The 12,690-nt window shown below is 41.4% G+C and overlaps 1 protein-coding gene across 3 annotated transcripts in view; it reads right to left on the bottom strand.

The window, feature by feature from the left end:
* LOC110536547 (piezo-type mechanosensitive ion channel component 2) overlaps positions 1-12,690 on the bottom strand; it is a 228,583-nt gene that overhangs the window by 14,472 nt on the left and 201,421 nt on the right. For 2 of the 3 annotated variants that reach the window (XM_036934818.1, XM_036934820.1), the window contains exons 33-38: positions 12,182-12,238; positions 11,769-11,935; positions 11,235-11,422; positions 7,189-7,368; positions 3,547-4,089; positions 2,602-2,860 (exon numbers count right to left, since the gene is read on the bottom strand). In XM_036934818.1, the coding sequence (XP_036790713.1) occupies positions 2,602-2,860; positions 3,547-4,089; positions 7,189-7,368; positions 11,235-11,422; positions 11,769-11,935; positions 12,182-12,238 (1,394 nt within the window). The remainder of the gene's footprint in view (positions 1-2,601; positions 2,861-3,546; positions 4,090-7,188; positions 7,369-11,234; positions 11,423-11,768; positions 11,936-12,181; positions 12,239-12,690) is intronic. The other variant, XM_036934819.1, reaches the window with a different exon arrangement.

The following is a 12,690-nucleotide window of genomic DNA, read 5'->3' as shown; positions in this document are numbered from 1 at the left end:
TACCCCCAAGCTATAAGACTGTTGAACAAATAATCAAATGGCCACGTGGACTATTTACATTCACCCCCCCCACCCCTTTGTTTTGTACACTGCTGCTACTCGCTGTTTATTATTATTCATATTATTCACTTCCCCCTACATACAAATTACCTTGACTAACCTGTACCCCTGCACATTGACTTGGTACCGGTACCCCTCAGTATTGTTATTTTATTGTGTTACTTGTTAAAAAAAAATGTTTACTTTAGTTTATTTAGTAAATATTTTCTTAACTCTATTTCTTGAACTGCATTGTTGGTTAAGGGCTTGTAAGTAAGTATTTCATGGTCAGGTGTTTTGGTATTCGGCGCATGTGACGAATAAAATGTGATTTGATTTGATTTAAAAAACGATGAAATGGAAATCATAACGGGATGGTTCACCTTAATAATTTGGGTGAACTATCACTTTAAAACTGTAAAGGACCAGGGGTCAAGGCAGATTTACATTGATAAGAGCCTGACTAATGTCTAACCTGGCTTATTGAGTTACAACTAGTTGGCTGGCTAATCTAATTTGAATGATGCATCAACACCTGATAAACACCGGCTTTGTATTCCACCTGCCTACCTACCTGTAGTGGGAGAGGACGACAGAGGCTCGCCTCGTAGGACGCTGTTACTGACTACTGCCGAGAATTGGTGATCTCTCAGGTGCTTACAGCACCTAAGTGGGTGCTACACTTTTGGTGGTGGAAGTTGCAGCCTACCAACAGAGGAGGAGTAGTTGTGAACTGGTGTTGCCTGATGATGTCTGACGGATGTTTCTCCCTCCCTGGCTGCACCATCGCTGCCACCTCCTCTCAAGTTACTCCTGTGCTGAACTGCACTATGGAAGACCATCTCCCAAGAACGGCACGCTTCCTGAATGTATCTTTATTTTAAATTTTTAAAGCGACTGATATTCTGTATAAAAACCACTTTATAAAATACAGTTGAAGTCGGAAGTTTACATAAAACCTTAGTCAAATACATTTAAACTCAGTTTTTCACAATTCCTGACATTTAATCCCATTAAAACTTCCCTGTTTTATGTCAGTTAGGATCACCAGTTTATTTTAAGAATGTCATATGTCAGAATAATAGTAGAGAGAATGATTTATTTCAGCTTTAATTTCTTTCGTCACATACCCAGTGGGTCAGAAGTTTACATACACTCAATTAGTATTTGGCAGTATTGCCTTTCAATTGTTGAACTTGGGTCAAATGTTTCGGGTAGCCTTCCACAAGCTTCCCACAATAAGTTGGGTGAATTTTGGCCCATTCCTCCTATCAGAGCTGGTGTAATTGAGTCAGGTTTGCAGCCTCCTTGCTCGCACACACTTTTTCAGTTCTGCCCACAAATTCTCTATAGGATTGAGGTCAGGGCTTTGTGATGGCCACTCCAATACCTTGACTTTGTTGTCCTTAAGCCATTTTGCCACAACTTTGAAGTATGCTTGGGGTCATTGTCCAATTGGAAGACCCATTTAACTTCCTGACTGATGTCTTGAGATGTTGCTTCAATATATCCACGTAATTATCCTTTCTCATGATGCCATCTATTTTGTGAAGTGTACAAGTCCCTCCTGCAGCAAAGCACCCCCTCAACATGATGCTGCCACCCCCGTGCGACACGGCTGGGATGGTGTTCTTCGGCTTGTAAGCGCCCCCCTTTTTCCTCCAAACATAACGGTGGTCATTATGGCCAAACAGTTCTATTTTTGTTTCATCAGACCAGAGGAAATTTCTCCAAAAAGTACAATCTTTGTTCACATGTGCAGTTTCAAACCGTAGTCTGGCTTTTTTATGGCAGCTTTGGAGCAGTGGCTTCTTCCTTGCTGAGCGACTTTTCAGGTTATGTTGATATAGGACTTGTTTTACTGTGGATATAGATCGTTTTGTACCTGTTTCCTCCAGCATCTTCACACAGTCCTTTGCTGTTGTTCTGGGATTGATTTGCACTTTTCGCACCAAAGTATGTTCATCTCTAGGAGACAGAACGTGTCCCCTTCCTGAGCGGTATGATGGCTCTGTGGTCCCATGGTGTTATACTTGCCTACTATTGTTTGTACACATTTGGAAATTGCTCCCAAGGATGAACCAGACTTGTGGAGGTCTACAATTTTTTCTGTCTTGGCTGATTTCTTTTGATTTCCCCATGATGTCAAGCAGATGCAGTGAGTTTGAAGGTAGGCCTTGAAATACATCCACAGGCACACCTCCAATTGACTCAAATTATGTCAATTAGCCTCTCAGAAGCTTCTAAAGCCATGATATCATTTTCTGGAATTTTCCAAGCTGTTTAAAGGCACAGTCAACTTAGTGTATGTAAACTTCTGACCCACTGGAATTGTGATACAGTGAATTATAAGTGAAATAATCTGTCTGTAAATAATTGTTGGAAATATAACTTGTGTCATGCACAAAGTAGATGTCCTAACCGACTTGTCAAAACTATAGTTTGTTAACAAGACATTTGTGGAGTTAATGAAAAACGAGTTTTAATGACTCCAACCTAAGTGTATGTAAACTTCCTACTTCAACTGTAAATATCCAGTATTATTTATTCTTAATGTAATACCTCTGTGTAGACGATGGCGGTCATCCAGAAGCGTTTGCTGGGCCTGGGGACAGACAGCATGGCCCAGAGGAAGATGAAGATGGGAAGGACGAGCGTGGCCACGGATGCTGAGATCATGTGGTTGAGGATGATGACCAGGAAACACACCATCTCTGAGTGGGCCACCAGCATGTTGTACAGAGCATAGAGCAGCTGCAGCAGGGCCGGCTGATCGCCGTAGAAACGCTCTGAATCCTCCAACTCCTCGTCGTAGAACATCCTGATCGAGAGAGAGAAAGAGGGGGAGAGAGAGAAAGATTGGGACAGAGAGAAAGAGGGGGAGAGAGAGAAAGAGGAGGGGAGAGAGAAAGAGGAGGGGAGAGAGAAAGAGGGGCAAGAGGGGGCGAGAGAGAGAGAGAGAGAGAGGGGAGAGAGAGAAAGAGGAGGGGAGAGAGAAAGAGGGGGAGAGAGAGAAAGAGGGGGGAGAGGGGGCGAGAGAGAGAGAGAGAGAGGGAGATGGAGAGAGAGAAAGAGGGGGAGAAAGACAGAGAACGAGAGGGAAAGAGAGAGAGGGAAAGAGAGAGGGAGATGTGGAGAGAGGGAGAGACCGGGAGAGAGAGAGAGGAAGAGAGAGAGAGAGAGAGGGAAATAGAGAGTTGGAGAGACCGGGAGAGAGAGAGAGGAAGAGCGAGAGAGAGGGGGAAAGAGAGAGAGGGAAGGAGAGAGACCGGGAGAGAGGGAGAGGAAGAGAGAGAGAGGGGGAAAGAGAGAGAGAGGGAAAGAGAGAGGGAGAGACCGGGAGAGAGAGAGAGGAAGAGAGATAGGGTCTAAAAATTCTAAATCCTTTAGAATTATCAAACAAACTAATCTTTAGCCTTGACTGGATCTCGATGTCGGGCTTTCTAATAGCTGAAAGGTGAGTATTTTATTTGGAAATGCAAGACAAGCTGCAATAAAATACAATACCTATTGCGTAGCAGATCGCTGGCTGTCAGCTCGTGGGTGAGCGAGGGAAACGTGCCACTCGTGACGCCCGACAGAAAATCAGACTTCTCGTCAGGCGTCACCACAACCAACCTCTTCTTATGATGGGCCCTAATGGATGAGGCCCGTTCAGTCTCCTCCCTGACCAAGCCTGTAGCTCTGCTGTACGAGGCCCCCTCCCTGTCCAGGCCTGTAGCTCTGCTGTATGAGGGGGGGATGTCTGTGTCTGTACTGGGGAGGTCTGCCTGGTAGAGCTGGAGCTCACTGTGGTGGGCGTAGCACGGTCCTCTCTCCAACCCTGTCTGTTTGACTTCCGGGACGCTGTCCCTACTGTCCCAGTCCAAACCCCTGGACCTGGAGAGAAGAACCCCCTCATGTTCCATGTACAGCCCCATGGAGGTGGATGGGGTCTCAGTGTAGGAGGAGTGGGGGTCTTGGAGGTCCTGGTCTGGCTCCTCTCCTGTCTCCTCGATGGTGTCGGTGGTCCCCTGGCGGGAACAGAGGGCTATACACTGGTTGTGCTCACTAGTGGGGAGAGAGAAGCAAGAGAAATTAGTGTTGATGTTCTGGAACTCATCTGTTCCATGACTCTTCATTACAGTATTACTAGTCAAAAATCCACATACTGTGTACCTACTGACTGCTGAAATGGCCAAATCCACAAGGGTGTCTACAGTCGTGGCCAAAGGTTTTGAGAATGACAAATATTTATTTTCACAAAGTCTGCTGCCTCAGTTTGTATGATGGCAATTTGCATATACTCCAGAATGTTATGAAGCGTGATCAGAAAATTGCAATTAATTGCGATGTCCCTCTTTGCCATGCAAATGAACTGAATCCCCCCAAAAAACATTTCCACTGCATTTCAGCCCTGCCACAAAAGGACCAGCTGACATCATGTCAGTGATTCTCTCGTTAACACAGGTGTGAGTGTTGACGAGGACAAGGCTGGAGATCACTCTGTCATGCTGATTGAGATCGAATAACTGACTGGAAGCTTAAAAAGGAGGGTGGTGCTTGGAATCATTGTTCTTCCTCTGTTAACCATGGTTACCTGCAAGGACACATGTGCCGTCATCATTGTTTTGATCAAAAAAGGGCTTCCCAGGCAAGGATATTGCTGCCAGTAAGACTGCACCTAAATCAACCATTTATCGGATCATCAAGAACTTCAAAGACAGCGGTTCAATTGTTGTGGAGAAGGCTTCAGGGTGCCCAAGAAAGTCCAGCAAGAACCAGGAGCGTCTCCCAAAGTTGATTCAGCTGCGGGATCGGGGCACCACCAGTACAGAGCTTGCTCAGAAATGGCAGCAGGCAGGTGTGAGTGCATCTGTACGCACATTGAGGCAAAGACTTTTGGAGGATGGCCTGGTGTCAAGAAGGGCAGCAAAGAAGCCACTTCTCTCCAGGAAAAACATCAGGGACAGACTGATATTCTGCAAAAGGTACAGGGATTGGACTGCTGAGGACTGGGGTCAAGTCATTTTCTCTGATGAATCCCCTTTACGATTGTTTGGGGAATCCAGAAAAAAGCTTGTCTGGAGAAGACAAGGTGAGCGCTACCATCAGTCCTGTCAGCAACACAATTCCCCAAATCATGAGAAAACTAAAATATAATTACTTTACACATTGGAAATAATTAACAAAAAAACTGTGCAAACTAGAATGCTATTTGGCCCTAAACAGAGAGTACACAGTGGCAGAATACCTGACCACTGTGACTGACCCAAACTTAAGGAAAGCTTTGACTATGTACAGACTCAGTGAGCATAGCCTTGCTATTGAGAAAGGCCACCGTAGGCAGACCTGGCTCTCAAGAGAAGACAGGCTATGTGCACACTGCCCACAAAATGAGTTGGAAACTGACCTGCACTTCCTAACCTCTTGCCCATTGTATGACCATATAAGAGACACATATTTCCCTCAGATTACACAGATCCACAAAGAATTTGAAAACAAACACAATTTGATAAACTCCCGTATCTACTGGGTGAAATTCCACAGTGTGCCATCACCGCAGCAAGATTTGTGACCTGTTGCCACAAGAAAAGGGCAACCAGTGAAGAACAAACACCATTGTAAATACAACCCATATTTATTTGTATTTATTTTCCCTTTTGTGCTTTAACCATTTACACTTTGTTACAACACTGTATATATTATATATTATATGACATTTGTAATGTCTTTCTTCTTTTGGAACTTCTGTGAGTGTAATGTTTACTGTTACTTTTTATTGTTTATTTCACTTTTGTTTATTATCTACTTCACTTGCTTTTGCAATGTTAACATATATTTTTCATGCCAATAAAGCCCTTAAATTGAAATAAATTAAATTGAGAGAGAGCGAGAGAGAGAGAGAGAGAGAGAGAGAGAGAGAGAGAGAGAGAGAGAGAGAGAGAGAGAGAGAGAGAGAGAGAGAGAGAGAGAGAGAGAGAGAGAGAGAGAGAGAGAGAGAGAGAGAGAGAGAGAGAGAGAGGGGGGTGGTAACAGACTCATACACTGGATACAAAGGCCGTCCATCAGCACCATATTAGGGTGTTGCCATTGTAACTGCCCACTGTTTTACACACTCACCCCGCCTCTGTCTACTCCTCTTTTATCATCTCCTGATCCTCAATATAATCTTACACCTGCTCTGAAAGCAGACAATAACGCCCTTTACAGTTTACACAACACTACAGTTGCGCGCAACATGTTTGAACAGCGCTACGAGAAAAGGCCATTATAGTCCTGTAGCCAGGAAGTGGATTTGATGACAAGAATATGACTTGAGAACCTAAGAGAAGGAGAGAGTGAATGATGAAGGGAGAGAAGATTAGAGAGTGAAGTATGAAGGGAGAGAAGGGGAGAGTGAAGGATAAAGGGAGAGAAGGAGAGAGTGAAGGATGAAGGGAGAGAAGGAGAGAGTGAAGTATGAAGGGAGAGAAGGAGAGAGTGAAGGATGAAGGGAGAGAAGAGTAGAGAGTGAAGGATGAAGGGAGAGAAGAGTAGAGAGTGAAGGATGAAGGGAGAGAAGGAGAGAGTGAAGGATGAAGGGAGAGAAGGAGAGAGTGAAGGATGAAGGGAGAGAAGGAGAGAGTGAAGGATAAAGGGAGAGAAGAGAAGAGTGAAAGATGAAGGGAGAGAATGAGACAATGAAGGATGAAGGGAGAGAAGAGTAGAGAGTGAAGGATGAAGGGAGAGAAGAGTAGAGTGAAGGATGAAGGGAGAGAAGAGTAGAGAGTGAAGGATGAAGAATGAAGGGAGAGAAGAGTAGAGAGTGAAGGATGAAGGGATAGAAGAGTAGAGTGAAGGATGAAGGGAGAGAAGAGTAGAGAGTGAAGGATGAAGGATGAAGGGAGAGAAGAGTAGAGAGTGAAGGATGAAGGGAGAGAAGAGTAGAGTGAAGGATGAAGGGAGAGAAGAGTAGAGAGTGAAGGATGAAGGGAGAGAAGGAGAGAATGAAGGATGAAGGGAGAGAAGGGGAGAGTGAAGGATGAAGGGAGAGAAGGGGAGAGTGAAGGATAAAGGGAGGGAAGAGTAGAGAGTGAGGGTTGAGGGGGAGAAGAGTAGAGAGTAAGGCTTGAAGGGAGGGAAGAGAGTGAGGGATGAGAGGAGAGAAGTCTGTTTGTCGTTGCCTACCTGGCCTGGCTGCCTCTGCTGTCAGCTGAAGAGGTGGACTTTAGGTCCAGCCCCTCCATCTTGCAGAGTTTAGGACGGGCACGCTCGCTGGTCTTGGGCACCTGTACGTTGTCAGGACCCATGTCAGTGTGGTCCAGAGTGGAGCGACAGGAGTAGAGCAGTGTGCTCTCTGTGTACGCACTGGAGAAATACACAGACAGATGAAGTTTGATGCAGTGTTCTACGCAGACTATGGACTGTGCATTATCTTCTGTGGTGTGTGTGTCTGCGCACATATGGATGTCTGCATTCTTGTGGGTGTGGGCGTGTTAAACTATTATTGTGGGGACCAGAAGTAAACAAGTACACAATAGTAAACAAACACAAATTTGACCAACTGGGTACATTTTGTTAGTCCCCACGAGGTCAAATGCTATTTCTAGGGGGTTTAGGGTTAAGGTTAGAATTAGTTTTAGGGTTAGAATTATGTTAAGGGTTAGGAGCTAGGGTTAGTTTTAGTGTTAGGGTTAGTAGCTAGGGTTAGGTTTAGGGTTAAGGTTAGGTTTTTGGGTTAAGGTTAGGGTTATGGTAAGGGGAAGAGTAGGGGTTAGTGTTAGGGTTAGCGGTTAGGGAAAATAGGATTTTGAATGGGACTGAATTGTGTGTCCCCACAAGTTTAGCTGACAAGTGTGTGTGTGTGTGTGTGTGTGCGTCTGCGCCAGGCCAAAGTCGAGGATAGAGGATAGAATGCCTGTGGGTAATAGTGCTCCCAGAACAGAGCAAAGCAGAGCAGGGCAGAACAGAACAGAACAGGGCAGAACAGAGCAGAACAGAGCAGAACAGGGCAGAACAGAGCAGAACAGGGCAGAACAGAGCAGAACAGAGTAGAACAGAACAGAACAGAGCAGAACAGGGCAGAACAGAGCAGAACAGGGCATAACAGAGCAGAACAGGGCATAACAGAGCAGAACAGGGCCTAACAGGGCATAACAGAGCAGAGCAGGGCATAACAGAGCAGAGCAGGGCAGAACAGGGCATAACAGAACAGAGCAGGGCAGAACAGGGCATAACAGGGCAGAACAGGGCATAACAGAGCAGAACAGGGCATAACAGAACAGAACAGAATAGAAGAGAGCAGGGCAGAACAGGGCAGAACAGAGTAGGGCAGAACAGGGCAGAACAGAGCAGGGGAAAAACAGAACAGGGCATAACAGAGCAGAACAGAGCCGAACAGAACAGAACAGAACAGAGCAGAATAGAACAGAGGAGAACAGAGCAGAACAGAGAAGAACAGAATAGAACAGAGCAGAACAGAGCAGAACAGAACAGAATAGAACAGAGCAGACCAGAACAGAGCAGAACAGAATAGAATAGAGCAGAACAGAGCAGAACAGAACAGAATAGAACAGGGCAGAACAGAACAGAACAGAACAGAATAGAACAGAGCAGAACAGAGCAGACCAAAACAGAGCAGAACAGAATAGAACAGAGCAGAACAGAGCAGAACAGAATAGAACAGAGCAGAACAGAGCAGACCAAAACAGCAGAACAGAACAGAATAGAACAGGGCAGAACAGAACAGAATAGAGCAGAATAGAACAGAGCAGAACAGAACAGAATAGAATAGGGCAGAACAGACCAGAATAGAACAGAACATAACAGAACAGAGCAGAACAGAATAGAATAGAGCAGAACAGAGCAGAACAGAACAGAATAGAACAGAGCAGAAAAGAACAGAATAGAACAGAGCAGAAAAGAACAGAATAGAACAGAGCAGAACAGAACAGAATAGAACAGAGCAGAAAAGAACAGTGCCGTTTCATGCTGCCAGGCTGGCACTCCTCAGTCTCAAATAAATAACAAAATAACACTAAAACAGACAACCGTGTGGAACAACAAGAAGCATAGAAATACAGAAAACTAAGTCATGTCAAACTCTAAAACATAGCTGCTGAATATTGAGTAATTGTACTGTCAAATGGTTCTGTAACGTAAGTGTTTATCGCGTAAATGGTAGCCGTGCTGAGCAATACTTGGCTCGATTCACCAGGCTTGGGTTTTATTACACACAGATGGAACGCAAATAAATCATTCAAAGATGTCTTTTACACGCAACGTTCCAATCTGATCCCTGAAAGAACATTACTGTCATCTGCACAGAATTACATCTTTCTAAAAAAACAGCCAATATATAGCACCTGATTCCAGTCATTTTGGATTCTTTTATTTAGTTTCCCTTGATGTTTTGAGTATTATAACGGCAATGTACTAAAGTAGCATGTGTTTACTACTATAGCCTTGGAGTATCAAGAAGCAGCTAAAGAGCCTTGCCTTCTATAATAATACTAATAATAATACTACTACTACTAATAATAATAATACCAATAATACTACTACTACTACTAATAATAATACTAGTAATACTACTACTACTACTAATAATAATAATACTAATAATAATACTACTACTACTAATAATAATAAAAATAATACCAATAATACTACTACTACTAATAATAATACTACTACTACTACTAATAATAATACTAGTAATACTACTACTACTAATAATAATAATACTAATAATACTAATAATAATACTACTACTACCACTACTAATAATAATACCGATAATAATACTACTACTAATAATAATAATAATACTAGTAATACTACTACTACGAATAATAATAATACTAATAATACTAATAATACTACTACTACTACTAATAATAATACCAATACTACTACTACTACTAATAATAATAATAATACTAATACTACTACTACCAATAATAATAATACTAATAATACTACTGCTAATAATAATACTACGACTACTACTACTACTAATAATACTAATAATAATACTACTTCTAATAATAATAATACTAATAATACTACTACTAATACTACTACTACTACTATTACTAGTAATAATAATACTAATACTACAAATAATAATAATACTACTACTACTAAAAATAATAATACTACTACTAATAATAATAATACTAATAATACTACTAATAATACTACTACTACTACTAATAATAATAATACTAATAATACTAATAATGCTACTACTATTACTAATAATAATAATACCAATAATACTACTACTAATAATAATAATACTAATACTACTACTACCAATAATAAGAATACTACTACTAATAATAATACTACTACTACTACTAATAATAATAATACTAATAATAATACGACTTCTAATAATAATAATACTAATAATACTACTACTATTAATACTACTACTACTACTACTACTACTACTACTAGTAGTAGTAATAATACTACTAATACTACTACTAATACTACTACTACTACTACTACTACTAATACTAATAATAATACTACTACTAATAATAATACTACTACTAATACTACTACTAATACTACTAATAATAATAATAATACTACTTCTACCAATAATAATACTACTACTGCTACTACTAGTAATAATACTACTACTAATACTACTACTACTACTACTACTACTAATAATAATAATAATAATACTACTACTAATAATAATACTACTAATACTACTACTACTACTAATAATAATACTACTAATAATAATACTAATACTACTACTACTACTAATAATAATAATGCGAATACTACTACTACAACTAATAATAATAATAAAAATAATACTACTACTACTAATATTAATAATAATACTAATACTACTACTACTACTAATAATAATAATAATAATACTAACAATACTACTACTACTAATAATAATAATACTAACAATACTACTACTACTACTACTAATAATAATACTAACAATACTACTACTACTACTAATAATAATAATACTAAATTCCATTTAGCAGACGATTTTATCCAAAGCGACTTACAGTCATGTGTGACTCCCCTTAGCTATCACCAGGATATTATGAATGATCATTTTTAAAATATTAAACATGATTTCCTCTTTCCTCTTCAATCTCATCACTTCTTTTGAGTATCAATATAAGTATAAGAAAAAGTGATAACTGTAACAAAAAGTGTATTTTCTTCCATTCTCTTACCTGGACAGGCTATCATGAGACGCCACAGATTCTTGGCTCTCCAGACAGGCACAGCTCTCAGCCTTGTGGGGGATGCAGTCCTGGCACGTCTCCTCCTCGGTTCTCTCCAGGCCCGACTCAATGGACGCAGCCTTGCACATTTGCTTGCGGTAGTACACGTGGATGCTCTCCCGGGAAGGCTTGTTCCCCTGGAATGTTACAACCAAGAGTGCCTGTTAGAATTGGTGGTCCTAGTCCCACTTCATATTATTAAACAGGCTGTAATAACATTTGGAATAGGTCATTCCAATGATATTACTATGATATTGCTAGAAATAGTTACCAATGCTATGGTTTTACTACAGTACGGCATGGTAAATAATTATGCAATTAAATGGTTTTGTTGCTAGGCAGATATACTTGTTCACTGGTAACTTTCACAAAGCTGGTTTCTCATCCGTCATTGGACGATTCACCTGGAGTATCAGGTAGTACACCTTGTAATACGATAAGCGTCACAAAAGATAGTCTAAATCCCAGTGGCCGTGACATTACCTTGTTAACCTCGTGTGTGAGCATACAGCGCTCGATGCGTAGCACGGTGGAGATGTCCAGGTGTTCCTGACACATGGAGTTGATCCAGGCTGTGAAACTGTCCAACATGGCCAGGAACAACACCCAGGAGAACTTGACTATGTTGAAGACTCGCTTCAGCATGTTGTCTGGGAACAGGGAGGAAGACAACGCACGTCTTTTAACAGCCAAGTCCACATCAGTCTTTATTCACTGAGACGTATGAGTGTAACTTCCTTGATGCAGAGGACATTGTGAGTTGGGTTGAGATTTGAATCAGGGGTCGAGGCACCCAACCTAAGATGTAAACAAAAATGACATTTCCAATTCCACGTCCTGAAATGGACTTTAAATGAAATAGAATTGATCCCAACCCTGGTTTGAACTGCACCTACCTGATCCATCTGTTTTCATCTCCTCCTGGTCCTCCTCTTCCATAGGAACATGCACTGCTGGATAGAAAATATATTGAATATGGAATGAGTCAATGGAATCATACAAAATTATAAAATTATATCCCTTGCTGTGAAGATATAAAACTGTAACGCAAAAGTACCCTTCCAAACAATGACATCCCTAAATAAATGTACACACGTGTTATTCAATCATTGCACCCACACTGTTCGCGTATGTCAATGAGTGTCTGCATAGCCAGACTCTAAAAAAATTGTGTGACGCTTGACGTGCTGCAAGTCCCGCCTCTCCCATCTCCTCATTGGTTTTTAGGAGCATATACCCACGTGCCATCTCCTCATTAGTTTTTAGGAGCACATACCCACGTGCCATCTCCTCATTAGTTTTTAGGAACATATACCCACATGGGTGATTGAAATATGAACTGAGGTTCACACTCCAGTCCAGTTGGTGGTGGTAATGCACCTTAAAGTTGGTTTCCAACCGCCAT

The sequence above is a fragment of the Oncorhynchus mykiss genome, chromosome 11 (genome assembly GCF_013265735.2).
Source record: "Oncorhynchus mykiss isolate Arlee chromosome 11, USDA_OmykA_1.1, whole genome shotgun sequence".
Lineage (NCBI taxonomy): Eukaryota > Metazoa > Chordata > Actinopteri > Salmoniformes > Salmonidae > Oncorhynchus > Oncorhynchus mykiss.
Note: the sequence above shows the minus strand (reverse complement) of the source record. Positions and strands in the feature narration are given on the sequence as shown.